The following is a 21228-nucleotide window of genomic DNA, read 5'->3' as shown; positions in this document are numbered from 1 at the left end:
TATATATATATATATATATATATGTATATATATACTGAGTATCCCATTATCGGAGAACAGAAAGATATATAAAGATACGTATATTGCGATCACTAACTTTGATTCTCTTCAGCGTGGTTTTACAAAGGAAGGGTTAGCTTATGGTTAGAGGAGATACAAGAGGGGGTCTGGGCAGACAACTTGGCATATAATATTGTTGATAGCCAAATTGATAATGGCGTCGGGGGACCATTGTTCTTTTGAAGTATTAAAATTAGGTAGTTGTTTGATCAGGGAAGACTCAGCACATTTTCCTCTGTAGTTACAATGTGATTTGTAAAGTAAATCAGTCCTGTCCCAGTCCATACGGTGATTTAATTCAGCAGTATGGAAGAATACTGCTGAATTTTCCTGGGCGTACTTAATATATTTTTTATGCTCACTGTTCTTACCACTAGGATCATGATCATTAATTATCTATAGCTGCGCATGGTGTTCTTCCCATCTATTCCGTTGTCGTTTGCTCTCAGCATATACTGCATCAATACTATATACGGCATGGGCGTTTGCAGGATTTTTCTCTGTGGGAAAATAACACTATGAACATACACCATTTTCTTCTGGTCTTTACGTAAAAAAAATCGGACTATTTTCTAACTAGAGCATTCTACATGTTCACTAGTTTCTAGCACTACAAAGCGCGTGAATTATGCAGCTGGTTGTTTGTGGTATTAAGAATACTAAGAACCTTTCTTTAGTCTTTATTAGACAAAATTATATCAACAGTCTGAAAACAAAACAAAAAGGCAGTATAAGAAATTCAAATTATACCCATTTTTTCAATTCAATTTAACAGTTTATTCAAAAAAATATTACACATTATATTTGCATGTTGAAGGTGCACTAGGTTACAATGTACAATTAGTTTTGTAAAATCCAGATCACTACAACTTTGTCTGGAGGTGTGGGGGGTTAAATGCCCAGTCTTACCCCTCTCCCCTTCCCCCAGGGCCCAGACTATCAAGCTATATACAGTATATGGCTTCCTACTGGGATCAAAGCTAGTTATGGGAAGCCCACCAAGAATGATGAAATCATGATGGATACACGTATTAATATTTTTTAATAAAACTTTCCAAGTCAGATTCAGATATTTTTTATATGAGTCATTTTACAAAATATATTGATTCGTGTGTTTCTAATGTCCCTCGGTAATATCACTGATATGTAGGCCTATGCAACTATTCCTATTTCTGTGGTGGCAAAATTACCTTCAAATGACGAATGAAGTAAACTTATTACCAAAAATCACATATACAATGAAAAGTCTAGAAAAAATCATAAAATGTAATAGTCCAGGAATAAACTTTTGTAAGTTGCTGAAAATACACCATTTCAATGCAAAGATTGCAAAGCTTTTTGCAAAACGCGCGTTTGTTTGCAAACGAAATCGGTATTCAGCACAATTACAGTAAAACTCACGACCAAACTATATAACATTTGTTTCTATATTTGCCTTCTGTACATTTAAAATAAAAATACAATTAACATAAGTATTATAACAAAATTTATCCAATCATTTCATTTTTCACAGAATTTACAAGAATCTCAGGTCTCAATCAGCTGATAGACACTGTTGCTGTTGTTGTTTATGTTGGTAATAATGCTGGAGGTGCGGGTTGGAGATAAGAAGGTTCAGTTAGTTAGTGTAATCGTAGAACGACAGCATTGATCGCACTGACACGTTATTTCGTGAGGTAAACGATATACCTCAAGTTGATTTCTTTTTGAGAGGTAAGATAATGAGGAAGTTCCCTTTCCTGTCGTATTGTGTGTGATGGCGAGCGGTGTGCCTTCATGATTTGTATGGACTCCATAAAAAAGTGGTATATAGTACAGTGAATTTTCATGGTAGAACTGAGGACCTTCACATATCACATCAAGGCTTTGGTAAGGTAAACCTGGAAATATGAGGCGTTATAAAAATAAGGGAATGGTGGAGGTATATATTTTTTCGGTCTTGTTTCTTGTGTAATTTCCTGTATAGGTAGTTTTTGCTATGTTTGAAGGTCAACCAGAGCTTACATTTCAAGGGATGTGACTTCAACACTCACTGTTCATTATTAGACTACAGGAGCAGCATTCTTGAAATACAGGTGATAAATTAGACATTCAAACTAAGCATGTGTATAGTTAAAACTATCCTAAACAAAACAGGTTTTAAGTTTATTTTGTCATCTTTCTCTGCTGGAAGTCAGACATTCATCTAATTTGTGGACAGGATATATACTGGTTTGTTGATTCTTGGTACTAGGAAAAATGAGTGGATTTATAGGAGACATAATGAAATTTTTTAGATTACTGACAACCATTGTTAAAAGTGTTGTCTCTACATATATAATTTTTTTTAATACAAATGGTAAACTTTTAGAAGTGCACATCTACGTGATATAGCATTAGAAGATATCAATTTTGTAAATCATAACACATCAATGTAATATAAATGTTTTTCTTGGTGGAAATCAATAATAGAAATAGTTGCTAAAAGTGATTCACGAACAAATAGAGATGTGGTGACTTCTTGAGACTATTTTGATAGATGCAGAGGTTGAAGAAGTGCACGTGATGACGACAACCATAATGACATCTAGAATAACAGATACCACATTACTAAATACAGGTTAAGTTAGGTTAGAATAAATTAATTTATTGTACTTTAACCCCTTACACAGCAAGGATGAATAAACTCGTCCTCACCCAATTTTCCTTTTTCAGAGTGCAACAAGTAAACTCATCTTAACACAGTGTTTCAAAAACAGACATACGAGTCTAAACGTTGAATTGGCATAAATGAGTATACGCATTGAATCATACATCTGGTAGCTTTGTCTCTTCCACCTTGGGATGCATTTGTTAGTGACAAGGTATCATTCAAATGAACCAGACTGATGGGTTTTGAGCATATACTCGTTTTGTTTTTTAATCAATTATGGCCAGATGTCAAATTTAAAAGATGAGAATGAATATGAAGCTTCAATTAGAAGCTTGGATACATCAGATGAGAGTGCAAGTTCATCTTACGATGGCCATTCTCTCTCAAGTGAGGAGGAGGATTTACAATATTGGTGTCGACATGACATGTCGCAACAAAACATGCATCCTTCATCACCACGCTTCCCATTCACTGGAAATCCTGGTTATGTGAACACAGTTGTGATAGTGTGGTTCTTGCCTCTTGAGAGATTTTTCTAAGGAGCTAATGTCAGGAGGGGTTTGATGGAGAAGGATGTTTGATGGTCAGCCTTGGAGTACTTGTTTTATGTGCTTTAGTGTGAAAGTGTTGCGTGGTGGAGGTGGAAGGTCATTGTAGATGGTGTGATATTTGGGAGAGAGTGGGGAAATATCAGATAATTTTTTGGTAGAAGATAAGTTGAGATAGTTTAAGATAGGTGGAGAAAAAGGAAAAGGGCAGAAGGTAGAGAGGTGCTTAGAGCAAAATGTTTAGATGAGAAGGAAAAGGAACAGGAGTACAAGGAGAAGCAGAGAGAGGAGTGAAGGATAGAGGAGGAGTGAGGGTGTTTCAAAGTGTTAGTGACAAGGTGTGCAAAAATGGTATGTGGGACAAGGAGGATGGGAGGGAATAGAAGGAAGGGTAGTGAGGGGTGGGATGATGAAGCAAGGAATGTAGTGGAAGAAAAGAAGCAAGCATTCACAGACTGGTTGCAAAGTAGGACAAGAGAAAAATATAAGAGGTATAAAGAAAAAAGAAGAAAAGCAAAACAAAAGATAAAGGAGGCAAAATGGGGGAGGAGTATGACAGAAAATTTTGAAAGCAATAAAAAGATGTTTTGGAAGGAAATTAAGAGAGGAAGGGGAGGTGAGTCAAGTAGAGAAGAAAAAGTAAAAGGCACAGATGGACATATCTTAATGGAAGAGGTGGCAGTAAGGGGAAGATGGGCAGAGTATTTTAGAGAGCTGTTGAATGTGGAAGAGGATAGGGAGGGATTAGTGGGAGGTGCTAAGAAAATGACAGTGATGGAAGAGTAAAATTAAGAAAAAAAATATGGGATGCAAGTACTGAAAATGATGGGTGTTATGTGGAGTGTCTGAAGAAGAGAGGTACAATAATATTTGGACTGAAAGGTGAGGTTGTTTGATGTGTATCTAAGGGAGGGTTGAGTGCTGGAGGAGTGCCCATATAGTTCCGCTTTACAAGAGAAAAGGGGACAAATGTGACTAGTAGTTTCAGAGGGATCATTTTGTTGAGTTTAGTTAGGAGGATTTTAATTGAGGATTAGGAGAGGAATAGAGGGAGTAGTTGGTAAGGAACAGTGTGGGTTTAAAAAAGGCAGTGGTTGCATGGGTCAGATTTTTGTGGTAATGCAGATATTTGAGAAAAATTAGCAAAAGGTAAGGATTTTTTGAGGCCTTATGGCTTTGGAAAAGGTTTATGACAGGGTAGATAGGAAGGCACTGTGGGAGGTTTTGCAGATATATGGGATTGGGGGAAAGCTGTTAAGGGCAGTCAAGAGTTTTTACGAGAGTAGTAGAGCCTGTGTTAGAATGGGAAATGGAGAGAGTGAGTGGTTTGAGGTAAAGGTGGGACTGCATCAGGGATGTGTCATGTTGCCATGGCTGTTCAATGTGTACATGGATGGGGTTGTGCAGGGGGTAGGGGTAAAGGCAAGGGTAATGGACAAGTAACTTGAGATGGTTAAAGAAAATTGAGAGAAGTGGGAAGTGAGCCAGTTGTTGTTTGCTGATGACATGTTGAACTCCTTGATTTATTATTCACCCCCTTCAAAGTCATAGAATGCCTCATACTAGAACTCATCACACCACATATCCCCCTTGCCAAATCACAACACAGTTTTAGACCACAACACTCCACAAACACTTTTGATTGACCTTACACAAAGAGGTTTAGATGGCATCAATTCAGATATACATCCACATAGAACACTTCTTGTAACATTAGACATTAGTAAAGTTTTGATGCCATCCCCCAACACAATCTCACAAACAAGATGTACAACACAGGCATGCAAAATAATACTAAAAGATAGCTGGCCAGTTATTTCGGAGGCAAAAATGTATGTGTCATATAATGGCTAATCATTGCACACCAGAAACTTTAGGAATGGAGTGCTTCAGGGCTCTGTCCTATCCTCCACACTTTTTAATTTATACATGCACAATATACTCACACCTCAGAAATACCAATCTGTTCTTACACAGATTATATAACAAATACATGCACACATGGTAACAAAGACAGAGCCACAGAAATACTACAACCATTCCTTGACACACTCAACACCTGTTCACTACAAACAGACTCAAAATATCCCCAACCAGATCCAGAGCCACATTTCTCACCAACTTGACAGCAGATCACAAATACATACTGTGCCTCTTTATCAACAACATCCTCATACCAAACACACACTCACCTAAGATTTTTAGCATAACATATGATATATCCATGCCATTCAAGTAACAGATCACAAACATAAAGACAAAATGCACACCTAGACTCAACACATATCACTTGCAGGTACAACATTTGGACACTACAAGAAAAAAAAACATGACAATATACAAACAATATATACACTCAATGATGAATTATGCAAGCCCCACATGAGCTTCTAACCTCGCTGAGACATAAACATTACCCTGCAGACTATATAGAATAAAGCTTTAAAGATAATTACAGGCTGCACCAATACAACACCTACAGACCATGAAACGAAAATCCTCAAAGTCAAGGATTGCCTTAACATGAGAGGCACAAACACTTGGTGCATCCTCCACAAATATAGCCCACCCACTACACCACATGGTAGAACACCCACATATACCAAGAAACATCAAAACAACACCCAGATACCTATATCACACACAAATACTCTCTTCTCTTCCTCCACAACCACCAGATACACAACTCAAGAAGCATATCTATGATCATATCACTCGCTGTTCCATTGACAGACTGAAAGATAACATACTACTTCATACATCAATCAGAATCCTCTGTCCCTCGAGAAGACAAAGTCCACCTGGCCAGGCTACAGTGTGGCCACCATCCAGCCCTTCTAAATTGCCAGAGGCAGATGGATGAATGCATTGTGGATATCAGTCCACAATGTAACATTTCACTCCATGCTATTCATTACATTATAGAAGACTGTACTGTATACAATTGCACACACCAACAACACAGCATATACTCTATAAAGGATTTATGGGAAAACCCCCTTCCAGTCATGGTGTTCCTCAAGGAGACAGGACTGTTCAGCCAGACAGGCTTGAGAACATCTTTATCGTCATCATCCCCCTTCATAGAGAGATAGCCAAGTCCAGGCATGCACCCACTCCCATCCATCATTCATGTTTCCCTCTTATCTTAGCTCTCATGGATGAAGGGTCATCCCTGTCTCCTGGCCACTGCCTGGGTCAGAAACAATGCAGCAAGACACAGCACATCCAGAGTAGAACTGCTTCACTCACACGGTGACCCTCCTCCCTGTCCCCTTGTGTGAAAAATAGAGAAGACAAAGAGAAATCCCTTTGGGCTGCATCAAAATATCATGCATACACAACCATCTTTCACTCACCCCTATCCACTGTTTTCTACCTTGCTCAATAGATCCTCTTGCTCAAAGCCCCATTCACCCCATTCATCTATCATCCTCAGTCGTCCCCTCAAGTTCACTTCATCCACCTCTACTTTCCACACCTCTTTTGCTAATTTTTTTTTTTACTTATTCTTTCCATTCATCCAAACCATCCCAATAATAATCTTTCATTAACCCTACCACTAAGTGGAAAATCTGTAATCCCCATAGTAGCTGGTAATAGTCCACAGTCCTTCCCACAATCTCCTTGGGAAGAAACTTTGGGGTGTTGTCTGTTGTAATAGTGTGGAACTGTTTCTATGTCATTGGCTCATATGAAAAAGTGTGTGCTGATATTGCAGAGTTACAGCAGATAACCAGGCATGATCTTCAACTATTTCAGAGGATTATAATCAGCAAATTTAGATGAGTCATCTGTATTGCAATTTAAACTCATGGTTGAGAAGAAATGCAAGCTCAAGTAAAGTCAGGGGCATGTATGAAACTTAGAATCTTATGAAAGGAAGTTAAGAAATAGATGAGCAAAGAGAAAAAGAAAAATTATTACAAAACAATAAATTTTTTACAGTGCAGATATTTGCAAATGGTAAAATATGAAGAAACAACTAGGTGTACCATGAAGATGAGTTGGCAGTCCTGTTTTTTTTTTTTTTTTTTTTTTTTTTTTTTCTTTCTTTCTTTGACACACTCATGACACCAGAAAACAGGAAAATAAAACAACATTCACCTCAACCAATCAGTTAATCTGTTGTCACATATCTCTCTTGCAGGAAACTCACTGGCCTATCATTCACTTAGGGAAGAAATATTGTGTAGTTGTCTAGTGAATGATAGTGTGGGGGCACTGTATAATGAGATGATCTGTGTCTTCAGTGTGGTGATTGTATTTAAGGTAGTTTGATTCTGTGGCTAGACCTGTTCTGTGTTGATACTGTTATAATGCTGGATGGTGTACTGAATGTAAGCATGCTTATGTGGTTCTTACTTCTCTTAAGAGAGATTTTTCTAGGGGTTGTTGGTGGAGTAATGAGTTTGGTGGCCAGTCTTAACCACTTCACTACAACTCAAATTCTTGCGCACAGCCTCGACTGCCATATTTAATTTGCATCACACTACTCACATTATGAAATATAAAGTCACTGCTGTATTACTTGTTCTCTTTTACTCTGAGTAATAATAAACACAAAAAACATCAAAACAGTTCACAGAATATAATCAAGAAGCTGACACCGGTATCCATGTGTACCCACTCACACCTCATGATGCCTATGTACAGTAGGCGTCATCGTACCAAAGTAGTTAAAGAGATTGTGTAGTGATCCAAGTGTGAATGTGTTTTTATGTGGATGTATTTTGTAGTACAGGTGGCTGTTTATAAATGAGAAATAAGCTGTTGGATTTTTTTTTTTTTTTTATGTTCAACTGATGGTGCATTTGTGAGGGATGGATGGTGTTTATGGTTTTAGCATAGAACTATGTATGTATCATTTTCATGTGATGTTCTATGAGAAGGATTTTAGTTTCTGTGTACATGTGATTTTTTGTGCACCCTGTTATTACTCTGTGCTTTATTTTGTGTTTGTTAAGTGTATACATTTTGTTGTTTTTGGGAATTGTGCTGTGGAAGTGCTGCAGTCATAGAGCTTTCATCTACTAGGACAAGGGACTATGTAACCTTGGAGAGGTGCAGCAGCTCAAATCTACCATGTGCCTGCTCAGGTCTGATGAAAGCAGACCTGTGACCTTCAGGAAGCACACGACATGGGTATGACACTAATTAATAGTCCAGATGGCCATGACAGGCCTAGCAAACTGGTGGTTGTAAATTTGCTCAAGAAACTCAAGTGATGCCTCAGAATGGACAGACCCAAAGGAGACGACCCTTGAACAGTGTTGGAAAACCCCTAAGGAATATTCGCATGGCAACTATAAATGCTACAACACTGAATGACAAAATTGAAGAAGTGGTAGAGATGGTGATGGAGAAAAGATTAGATATTTTAGGCATGTGTGAAACCAGATTGGTTGGAGAAGGAAAGAAAACAGTGCATAGCAACTTTCAGGTGATATACAAAGGAATGGAAGTGGAAAAAAATATGCTGTGGCTTTTGTTCTTGAGCCTGAATTCATTGACAAAATTGAAAAGATAGATTATGTGAATGAGAGAATAATAAGCATTACAATCAAATTGGCTGATAACAAAATTTCACTAATACAAATGTATGCACCACACCAAGGAAGATCACAAGAGGAAAAAGAGCAATTTTTCCAAGAGTTATAGATACCACAGCTACTGTGGATAATGGTGATAAGATAATTATGGGTGATTTGAATGCACATGTGGGCACTAATAGAACTGTGTTGGAAAATGTGATAGGCGCCTTCGGAATTGGTGATAAAAACAATGAGGATGAAAATTTGATTGATTTTTGTGTTAGAAATAGGTTTGCTATCATGAACACATTTTACAAACACCAAGATAGCCACAAGTGGAGATGGTATAGATCCAATGCTGAGTTACAAAATTATATTGATAAATTGATGATAGACCTGGTTTTAACAAGCAATAAAAGGATGCTTAGAGATGTTAAATGCATACCATCACAGTTAAGGTCGAAAACAGCAATATGAAAAGTAGAAGGTTTATAGTTGTTTATGTGCCACCAAAAACTAAGACCTGGACTGACAGCGAACACTCAAAATTACTAGAAGATACAAAGAAAACATAGTAATTATGGGTGACTTTAATACAAAGGAAATAAATTGGGAAGAATTGACTATGGGAGGTGGAGACGAACTCTGGGGAAATGTCCTACTGGATATGACCATAAATTACACATTAACGCAATGGGTTATTGAAAATATTAGATTTAGACAAAATGAAGAACTATCAAGACTAGATTTGTTATTCACCACTGAACCAGAAATAGTAGAGGAAATAAATTTTAAAACACCAATTGGGAAGTGACCACATACTAATAGACATCGAACTTAAGGAACAAATGTGGTAAGAAGGAATGAGAAACATAGAGAAGGAAGACTGATGTACAACAAAACTGATTTTGTAAAACTTAGGAAATTTTTCCAAAATGCCTGTTGGGAAAAATTTGCAAATGATGAAACAAAGACGGAAGAGAAATGGAACATTTTCAAAGAAATTTATAAGGAGAGAACAGACAAATATGTGCCTAAGCAGAAACAAAAAAGGGAGTACATAAAGTGGTGGTATAATAAAAGGTGTAGCAATGCTAAAGACAAAAGAGACAAAGCTTGGAAAAGATGGAAAAGGGACAAAAAAGAGACTAAATGGCAAATATACATTAAACTGAGAAATGAATATGTAGAAAAAAAGAAACTACGAAAAAGATATAATACCAAAATGCAAAGATCAACCTAAACTGTTCTACAAATATGTAAATGACAAACTAAAAGACAAAAACAAAAGAATAAAACTGCATGAAGGAAATCAAGAATACACAGAAGATGTAGAGATGGCCAAAGTAATGACCAGACACTTTAAGTCTGTTTTTACAATTGAAAGCTCACAATTGTGGAATGATAGTCACCAGGAAGGATCCCCCAAAATGAAAGAAATAAGGGACCAAATAAAGAAACTCGATGTCAGAAAGTCACATGACCCAGACAGAATAGCAAACTGCTAAAAGAATGTATAGATGAACTCACGGACAAAATACACAAGATAATTGACTCACTCAAAGAAGGAAAAGTACCACAAGACTGGAAGAATGCTAATATTGTACCAATATATAAGGGAGGAGACAAAGGAAATCCAACAAATTATAGACCAGTATCCCTGACAAGCACAATTGCTAAAATATGCAAGAGAGTTATTAAAAACAAATGGACTAAACACTTGGAAAAGAACAAAATATTAAACCCCAACCAATTTGGATTTAGAAATGGAAGATCATGTACTACAAACTTAATATGCTTTTACTCAAGATTGCTAGACATAATACAAGAAAGAGATGGCTGGGCAGATTGTGCCTTCCTGGACCTACAAAAGACCTTTGACAAAGTACCACACAAAAAACTACAAAGAAAAATTTAACTAATAGGTGGAATACAAGGAAAATTATTGGAATGGATGGGAGACTTCTTGAAAGGAAGAAAAATGAGAGTGATACTTAGAGAAAAAAACTCAAAATGGGTAGACATGATAAGTGGAGTACCCCAAGGCTCTGTATTGGCTCCAATAATGTTTGCTATTTATATAAATGACATGGATGAAGGAATTAAATGCTACATAAACTTCTTTGCAGATGATGCAAAACTATTGAAGAAAGTGAGTAACGAAGAAGACTAAATCTTTTCAGGGAGATCTGGACAAAGTCTGGAACTGGAGTAAAAAGAATGAAGTGAATTTCAACATTAAAAAATGTAGTATAATGGAATTTGGAAAAAGCAAAAATAGAATATCCGGCAAATACAAAATTGGAACAAAAGAAGTTACAAAAGTAAATTCAGAAAGAGACCTAGGAGTGATCATTTCAAATGACATGACACCAGACAAACATGTAAATAAAATAGTTGGAGAAACCTACAACTTAATAAGATCAATGAAAGTGGCCTTTGACTACATGGACAAGGAGATGGTGAAGAAAATCCTAGTTACACTGATAAGACCAAAATTAGAGTATGCAGCAACACTATGGTCACCCAGTACAAAAAAAAAACATAAAGAAACTAGAAAGAATTCAAAGAGCACTAACAAAGATGGCACCAACACTCAGTATGCTGACATATGAACAAAGATTAGAAAAACTAAAATTATTAACTCTGGAGCAAAGAAGAGAAAGAGGCGATTTGATATCCATATATAGAATTATGAAAGGGATGGAAATCCTTGACAGGGATGATCTACTTAAATGGGACAATAGAAATACAAGGGGACACAAGAAGAAACTTAAGAAGGACAGTTACAGAAGAGATCTGAAAAAGAATAGCTTTCCACATAGAGTGATAGATACATGGAATAAATTAAATGAGAAAACAGTAAGTGCTAAAACTACACACGACTTTAAGAAAGAACTGGATGCGGAAAGATACAACTGCTAGTCCCTACGAGCATAGCTCTTCTCCCGCAAAATACAACTAGGTAAATATATCTGCAATACCTCCCATAGTGCCTTCCTGTCTAACGTGTCGTAAGCCTTTTCCAAATCCATAAAAACCTAAAAAACATCCTTACCTTTTCCTATAGCTTTTTCACATATCTGTCTTGCCACAAAAATCTGATCTACATATCCCCTGCTTGTCCTAAAACCACACTGTTCCTCACCAATTACTCCCTCTGTTCCTTTCCTAATCCTCTCAATCAAGACCCTCCCATAAAGCCTTCCCAACTTCATTCAACAAGTTGATTCCTCTGAAACTACTACACTCACACTTGTCCCCCTTTCCCTTGTAAAACAGAACTATACAGGCACTCCTCCAGTCCTCTGGCACTCTACCCTCTCTTAAACAAACATTAAATAACCTCACCAGCCAGCCCACCATAACTGTACCTCCTTTCTTCAGACATTCTGCATGACATCCATCCAACCCAGGTGCCTTACCTGCTTCCATCATCTTAACAGCTGCTTTCACTTCATCTTTCCCTATTTCTCCTCCATTCTCCTCGCTCATCACTCTCATTTTCTTAGCACTTCCCACTGCAACTACCTTTCCCTCCCTATCCTCCTTCACATTTAGCAACTCCCTAAAATACTCTGCCCACCTTCCTCTCACTGCCTTCTCTTCCATTATCATCTCTTCATCTGCACCTTTTGCTTTTTCTTATCTACTTGAATAGCCTCCTCTTCCTCTTTTAATTTCTTTCCAATTTAGCCAGTCTCTCCTCATATGACAAGTTTGAAAGTGCAGGAGCCATTTTTGTGGCTGCTCTCTGGATTCTTTCTATTTTCTTTATATTCTTTTTGGTACCAGAATGTCACCGCATATTCTAGTCTAGGCCTTATCAGTGTGACTAATATTTCTTTAATCATTTCTTCGTCCAAATATGTAAATGCCACTTTTATTGATCTTAACAAGTTATAGGATTCTCCGACAATTTTGTTTATTTGTTTATCATAAGACAAGTTGTTTGAGATAATTATTCCCAAATCTTTTCCAGATCCCACTTTCTTTACCTTCTTAGTTCCAATTTTATATTGTCCTGATATTCTATTTTTACTTTTTCCAAACTCCATTATACTACACTTCTTAATATTGAAGTCCACTTCCCATTTCTGACTCCAGCTCCATACCTTATTCAGGTCTTCCTGTAGTGATTTGCAATCCATTTTGGTTTTTACTTTCCTTAACAATTTAGTGTTGTCTGCAAAGATCATGTAACATTGCACATCATCGTCCATGTTTTTTTTTTTTTTTTTTTTTTTTTTTTTTTTTTTTATAGGTTTATTCAACAATATTAAATACAATTAGACATACATATATACATTTTTTTTTTTACAAAGTGTCATTCACATAGCAAACATTATTGGACCCAATACAGATCCTTGTGGAACTCCACTGATCACCTCCTTCCAAACTGAATATTTTTCTCTGAGTACTACTCTCATCTTTGTACCAATCAGGAAGTCCTCCATACATTTTAGTAGGTTCCCTTGTATGTGTATGTGTGTATATAAATATATATATATATATAAATATATACATACATGATATACTAAATCCAAGACAATTTGGATTCAGACACCACAAATTTGATCTGCTTTTACTCAAGGCTACTAGATATAATACAGGAAAGAGACAGACGGGCTGATTGCGCTTTCCTAAATCTACAAAAAGCTTTTGATAAAGACCCTCACAAGAAATTTTTAGAAAGATGGAAACTATAGGAGGGATACAAAGTAAACTACTGAAGTGGATGGAGGACTTTTTGCATAAAAAAAATGAGGGTAGTACTCAGAGAGAAGACTTCTACTTGGGAAGAGGTAATTAGTGGAGTCCCACAAGGATCAGTGCTGGCTCCAATAATGTTTGCCATTTATGTGAATGACATGGACAAGGGAGTGGAATGTTTTATGAGCTTCTTTGCAGATGATCCAAAACTATTAAAGAAAGTGAGTACTGAAATGGACTCCAAATCATTACAGAGAGATCTAAACAGGGTTTGGGAATGAAGTCAGAAATGGGAAGTGTAATTCAACACTAAAAAATGCAGCATAATGGAATTTGGAAAAAGTAAGGGAAAAAAAAAAAAAGGATATCTGGAAGATATAAAATTGATGAAAAAGAAGTTAAGAAAGAGGGATCTGAAAAAGACCTAGGAGTGATTATCACAAAAGATTGTCCCCTGACAAATATATAAACAAGATTGTCGACGAAACCTACAACTTCCTAATAGCAATAAAAATGGCTTTTTCCTACTTGGACGTAGAAATGGTAAAGAAAATAATAGTCACAATGATAAGGCCTAAATTGGAGTATGCAGTGACACTGTAGTCACCCAATACAAAAAACAATAAAAGAAAATTGAGAGAATCCAGAGAGCAGCTACAAGGATGGGCCTAGAATTATCAAAACTCCCATATGAAGAAATATTGTTAAAATTGGAGTTGCCGACTCTGGAATAGAGGAGAGAAAGAGGTGACTTGTTGACCATCTATAGAATTATGAAGGACATGGAAGCCCTTGGCAGAGGAGACTTACTAAATTGGGATAAAAGAAACGCAAGAGGATGTGGAAAGAAGCTTAAAAAGGACAATTATAGAAGGGACCTGAAAAAGAACAGCTTTCCCCACAGAGTGGTAGATTTATGGAAAACAGTAGATAAAAAAAAAAGTGCGTGCAAAAATGATACAAGAATTGAAGAGCAAACTGGATATGAAGAGATACAAAGACAGGACACCACGAGCTTAGCTCCCATTTCCTCTAAGATACAACTAGGCAATTACATACAATAAACCAAAAGCTTTTTTCTCCCTTACAAGGGAGGTAGCCAAAAAACAAAGGCATAAAAACCACTCCCACCCATTCCATCCCCACATACTCCACTCCCATCCACCCCTCCATCCCAACCTCTTATCTTGGCTCCTCCTGGATGACAGGTCATCCCTGCATCTCACCCACTGCTCTGGGTCAGAAGCAGTGTCACAAGACACAGCACATCCACAGCAAGGGCACTTCATTAAATCAGCAGCCCCCCTCTCCATCCCCTCATGCAGAAATGGAGAAGACAAGGAGAAATCGCTTTTGGATGTGTCAAAATATTTTTCACACATACTCTCTCACCCCCCCCCCATCCCCCACCCACTACCCCTCATGCATCATAGTATATATATATATATGTATATATATATATATATATATATATATATACATATATATATATATATATATATATATATATATATTCCGTATTCCACTGTCTAATCTTTGACATGAAGGTCATGAGTATCAAATGAGGTCTAGAATTAAGGTTCTTTTTTAATGGAAAGGTTTGGTCATTTAGTTTAACTGTAGGGTATTCCATTGATTCATGGTTGTCTGGGGTATCATGTTAATAATGATTTCTGGGGTGAGGCTTCCATTCTTTTGTTTCTAATCAATTGCTCCAGTAACTAATTTGTTCAAGGAGGCTTGGTTGTTGTTGGCTATTGTTTTGTAGTTTCTATGCTGGGCTATAATTATTAGGTCATCTGTGCAAGAGAATACATTTGTGATAAGTTTTGGATCAGGGCTTAGGATATCACTTATGAAGAGATTAGATAGCATAGGTGAGAATACATCTTGTATAATCTTTGTCCCAGAAGTTTGATTGTTTTAGGGTACTCTGTATTGTCTCCCTGCCAAGAAATTAATTAACTATTTCTTGTCATTGTTATAAATGTCTATTTCTTTGATCTTTTTTTATTGTATGTGTCTGAGGATTTTGTCAAATGACTTGTTCATATCAAAAGCCATTCTTTCTGGTGGGATTTCAAAGGAGGAGCATAAAGATAGGAGACCTTTTGGTCCATAACTAAGTCGGATGTGAAAAAATTATAATGATAGATGAATAAATAAATAAATAAAATAATATGAATAATAATAGATAAACTAAATAGGTAAAGTTAAATGATAAACAAACAGGTAAATAGTGAATAATAATAAATCAATAAATGATAAATAATAGATAAACAATAACAAACAAATAAACAAATAATATAAAATAAATGGCAGGCATTACAGCATCTTGCTTAGGTGTTTATCTAAACAAATCTTAAAGCTTGGAACTGAACTACATTGCACTGCCTCTGCAGGAAGTTTATTCCATTCATTAACTACAAGGTTGGCAAAGTTGTTTCTACCCACTTCCAAATTCAATTTATTTCCTAACAGTTTGAGACCATTATTTCTTGTCAGATTCTCATTCAGTGTGAAAATTTTGTCACTTTTGATGTTGTCAATTCCCTTTAGAATCTTAAAGACCTGTATCAAGTCACCTCTGAGTCTACGCTTTTTTAGGGAAAATAGACTCCTATGTTTTAGTCAATTTTTGTATAATTTATTTTTGATGTTTGGAATCAGTTTTGTGGCTTGCTGTTGTACTTTTTTCAATCTGTCAAATCCTTCCAGCACTTGTTGGGAGTTTTTGTGAGCGGTATATTGGTGGAGTGGCCCTCTTTGATACTGTGTTAGGGGAGGTGGTGATTTTGTTGTAATACTTACTGTTACCAACCTTTCCGTCAGGTTGGATATGGTGGATTGTATTGCAATTGGTGTGTGTGATGCAAGGTTTTCAGGGGGTTTGATTTTTATATAGGAATAATGTGAACTCTTTTCCTGATAGCTAGGATTTTATTGTGCAACCAGGAGTAGTTGAAGATATCAGATAATGCTTTTATAGCTCTTGGGCCAAGGTGTTCTTAGTAGATATTCAAGATTTTGTTTGGGCCTTCAGCATGGGAGTTTTTCGGTTTCTTGCCTTCTACACCTTTTGAAGAAGGGTGCTTCTGTGTCTGGATTGATTTTCTGTATTGCTTTTCGTGTTTTCCTGTCTCCTGGAATTGTGGGTTTGAAGCTTGTTTTGGAAAAGTGTTTTGATGTTGTAATGCTGTTTTGGTTATGGTATTCACCAGCAAAGACAAACAAAAAGATTAATAGTGTAAATGTTTTGTGTGTGTATATACATATATATATATATATATATATATATATATATATACGAGGAATTCGCTAGTGGACAGCGACATTAATCAGATAATTTTTTATGACCATCGCGCAAGTACAGCGCAGGTTCGAATTCTTGCGCGATGGTCATAAAAATTATCTGATATATATATATATATATATATATTTGTGTGCATGTGTGTTCAGAAAGAAGTTTCAGTAAGATCAGTTTAATCGGATTCATTTATTTACCTGTTTTTACTATAAAATGAAAAGAAGTGAAATAAGTTTTAGGTGACCCCAGACTAAAACTTTAAGTCAATTCAAAATTAGGTATGATAGTTGGGGAAAAAGATAGGACCTCATAGTGTAGCTCCTTTCCTGTATATTACAATTAAGTAAATAAATACAGAACAGATGTTGATGTTTGAGATGTAAAACTTTGTCAGAAGTTCTTTTATGTGGCAATAATCTTTCATGGATCAGAATTTTTATTCTTTCACAGGGTACATGCTAACACTAGATAACAAAGTTCACGCAGAACTTAATCATGAGATAAGAGATTTCTGATTACATGTATAGATAAGGTAGATGTAATGGAATGTGCTTGTAATGTGCAGTGAAAGGAAGGATATTATCATTATTGTTATTGTTTTATTATTGGATTGATATAAAAATTTAACCCCTTCAATACGGGCCTAAATCTCGCAGGCAGCATTAGCTGCCAGACGTGCGATGTTGCGTCATAATACTTGCATTATAAAAAATAAAGTTACCGCTTTATTGCTCGTTCTCTTTCACCCGTGAATTTTGATAACCATAGAAAATATGATGAGCCAGTTTACAGAGTATAGGGGTCACGCAGGTACAACTACAATATATATAATCAAGACGCCGACATCGGCATCCTCGCGTACCCACTTGCTCCTCATGACACCTGCATAGGCGTCATCGTATCAAAGGGGTTAAGAATATCATGTGGTTCATTCATTCTTGTTACAGTCATTTGCCTCTTATTATTACACACTGTCCAACTTTGCCATACACTGTTTCTGGTTAGTTAGTATTAGTATGTTGTTAGTGATAAACAGTGCCTTTTTCCTTGGGGAAAGTATCACACCAAAGAAGATGAATCGATTTAGTAACTATGTAGTGAGAGCTGAAACTATCAGTTGTTTTAAGAAATGATTAAACAACTTTATGGATGGGGATGACAGGTGGTAATTAACATGGAACTGCCTAGTGTAGACCTTATGTTCTCTTGCAGTCTCCTTCATTCCTATGTTCCTATGAGTTATGGAGGTGGTAAAGGAAAGATTCAAGAGGACAATAGAAAAGAAGTATAGAAGTTATGAAAATTCTTTTTTGATAGGAGATTAATCTTCAATTAGAAAATGCCATATGACTGGTCAGTAGGGATGTCACTGAAGTCACTGAAATATTACATACATACATATATCAAATGGCCCTTGCCTTTTTATAAGGAGGATGGCCTAGTCAGAGCATACAACCACCTTTCACCCATCCCACACCCATAAATTGTCTCTTCAATCTTAACTTATTTTGTGGATAAAGGATCATTCCTGTCTCCCACCCACTGCTCAGGTCAGAAGCAAACCAGCAAGACCTATCGCCTCCACAGCAGGGCCTAATGGTTTACCACCATTGCTTCATTACATGACTACTCTCTCTTTTCATCCACTCAAGAATTTTCGGAATTTACAGAGCAGGTAAAAAGAAATCCCTGTGGACCATGTTAATTTCTCATCCCCTTTCTTAAATTTCAAGTTTCTGCCTTCTAGTGTTATAGGTATAATCACGCCTCCATATAATTTTCTTTGTGTTCATCCTCAGATATTTATTTCTCATCATAATCCCCCCCACCCTCCGAAGACATTAACTTGCTTCTTTTACTTCGGAAACTACCTCTACCCTCCCCTCTCCATTCCCAGAATACAGTCGATCCTTGATATCCATGGGAGTTAAGTAATAGACATACCTGTGGATAAGGAAAATCTATAGAAAATTAGTCCCCCCCCCTTAAGAACAACACTGAGCTCCCAAAACATTGTTTAAGTGAAGAATAACTGCATGTACATGAATACAAACATTTTATGATTCAACTAAAAACTGAAGAAAAAAAGTGATGAACACTGGTAGGTTGCCTCAAATTGCCTTCTGTTATCACCAATGTCACATTGGCTACCAACATAGCATCACCACTACCAACAACAAAAATATAAGCTTTAAGGTTTGTTTAGATAATCATCAGTTCAAAGCTTTAAGATTCATTTAGATAAACATCTTAGCAAGATGCTGTAATGACTGTCATTTATTTTATATTATTTGTTTATTTGTTTGTTATTATTTGTCTGTTTATTATTTGCTTGATTTTTATTTATTATTATTTATCTGTCAATTTATTATTATTTACTATTTACCTGTTTGTTTATTATTTAACTATACCTATGCATTTATTTATTTCATTTATTATTATTTTTTATTATTACATATATATTTTTTATCATTATTATATTTTTTTCGCATCCAACCTAGTTATGTTAATGAGAGAAGGACTTTTGAAGTCAAAAGATCATGCAATCAGTCCTAGAATCTTGTTTGTTTTCTTAGGGGTGAATTATACTGCTTAGATGATTTGAGATTGTTACTGATAATTATGCCGAAATCCTTTTCACTATCCACTTTTGTTATCGAATTTCTAAACTTGTACTTACTTTTATTTTTACCTTTTTTACACAATGAGGTACTGTGAACCTAGTACAAAACACATTTAGTGAACAAGGCTTAAATTTTTTGTCAGTACACCCCTTAATAAAAGCCTTGACTCTGAAGACCAAATGAGGAACAATAGTTGGCAGGGCACATACTCATTTTGTAAATGAGTAACCTTCTGCCACTTTATTGAAGAAATTGTCAAAATAAAGTCCAAATTTGAGGTGCTGCAGTGTGATAATTATTTAATGTAGCATATAGAAAAAGATTAAGGGAAGTAAATATAATCAACCTACTGGTCACTAACTCTGAAAATATAATTAATCTAAAAGTTGGTAAAATCATTGCATCTGATCATAATCTAATTACATTTGAACCACAAAATAGTTTCAGAATATACAATTGCTTAGACCTCCAACAACTCTTCAAAAAAGGACAGTATCATTGGTAAATACAAGGTTAGTAACCTTGGTGTTGCTAATAGATGCTCAGCATTGATAAAGATTGACAACTCTGTCCAATACTTAGTCCATGCAGGTGTTGAAAAGTGTTGGGGTGAGGACACACCCTTGCCTCACTCCTGAATTAACAGAAAAAAAAATGGACATGCCTCCTCCATACTTTACAGCACTCTCTGTCCCAGATTATAAGTCAGACATCAAGTCAATAATCCTTGTAGGAATCCTACAAATCTGTAGAAGATCCTAGAGCACTCCTTGATAAAAAGCTAATTTTACTATCTTACAGTAGTAGCTCTCAGCTCAGAATGGGAGTTCAAGATTAGGGGAAATAACAGTGAAAGTAGTGTGGGAAATTTTTCACAACATGCTCACTAAAAGTATTTGTAGTCACTTTCCATTTAAGGCTTGATAAGTAGAGAAAAAAGTATAGGAAATTCAAGCATTCTGAATCCCTTGTGAGGATGAAGTCTTTATTGATGCAATGTTTCAGTAGTTAGAGCTTTATTAAGTACTATGTGCTTGATAAAGTTCTAATGACAAAAACATTGTACAAATAAAGACTTTATCCTAAATGGTGCTTTTCCTGCATACTTGGTGGCAGCTGCCTCTTTTATGTAATGACACAGATAAGTTTGAAAGAGACAATAAAAAAAATATATATAGGAATAAAAACGAATGGTAAGTAAAGAAAATGACAGACTTCTACAATTACATTAGAGATGAAAATCAATCTGTTGCCCAGGTCTCACTTATAAAAGATCCATGGCTCCAGGTAACAAGCACAGGCTACTAGTAGGCTCATTGTTCACTCAGGGAAGAAATATTATGTTGTCTAGAGATAATGTGGGGCAGTGTAGGATGAAGTACCCAGTATCTTTTGTATGATGGTTGCATCTAGGACAATTTGATTCTGTGGCCAGGCCTGTTTTGTGCTGGTACTGCCCTGGATGGTGTCTTTATCCCCCTTATAAGGGAGGTAGCCAGCCAAGGCATGTACTCACTCACACCCATTCTATTCCCATCCATCACCCATTGTTTCCCTCACATCTTAACTCCTTGTACTAACTACAATAAAATTATCTATGGAAGCTTTAACCAAGCAGAGAACAAAAAAGATATTGGTGTCAATCATCCATTATCTTCTCTCTTGCAGGAGATCCACAGCCCCCAGATAACTGGCAACAGCCTTCAGTCAAGTCTATAAGTCACTCATGAGATATATTTTGTTGTCTAGGGGTTGTTAGTGTGGGGTACTGTAGTATGAAGTGCTTAGTGTCCTATGTGTGGTGGTTGTA

The 21228-nt window shown here is 36.2% G+C and overlaps 1 protein-coding gene across 4 annotated transcripts in view; it reads left to right on the top strand.

The window, feature by feature from the left end:
• Positions 1-21228, top strand: part of LOC143017824 (motile sperm domain-containing protein 2-like) — an 89190-nt gene that overhangs the window by 26430 nt on the left and 41532 nt on the right. The window contains exon 1 of one of the 4 annotated variants that reach the window (XM_076172746.1): positions 1614-1773. The exons of 1 other annotated variant lie outside the window; for it this stretch is intronic. Coding sequence is in view for 1 of the 3 variants with exons in the window: in XM_076172745.1 (XP_076028860.1) it covers positions 1888-1929 (42 nt within the window). In the remaining 2 variants the exon portion in view is untranslated. Of the gene's footprint in view, positions 1-1613; positions 1774-1872; positions 1930-18450; positions 18470-21228 lie in introns of those variants that run through there. 2 more of the 4 variants (XM_076172745.1, XM_076172748.1) reach the window with 2 other exon arrangements.

This window comes from Oratosquilla oratoria, chromosome 33, assembly GCF_046742065.1.
Source record: "Oratosquilla oratoria isolate Oo_2021 chromosome 33, ASM4674206v1, whole genome shotgun sequence".
Lineage (NCBI taxonomy): Eukaryota > Metazoa > Arthropoda > Malacostraca > Stomatopoda > Squillidae > Oratosquilla > Oratosquilla oratoria.
This window is presented reverse-complemented; position numbering and strand designations above follow the sequence as displayed.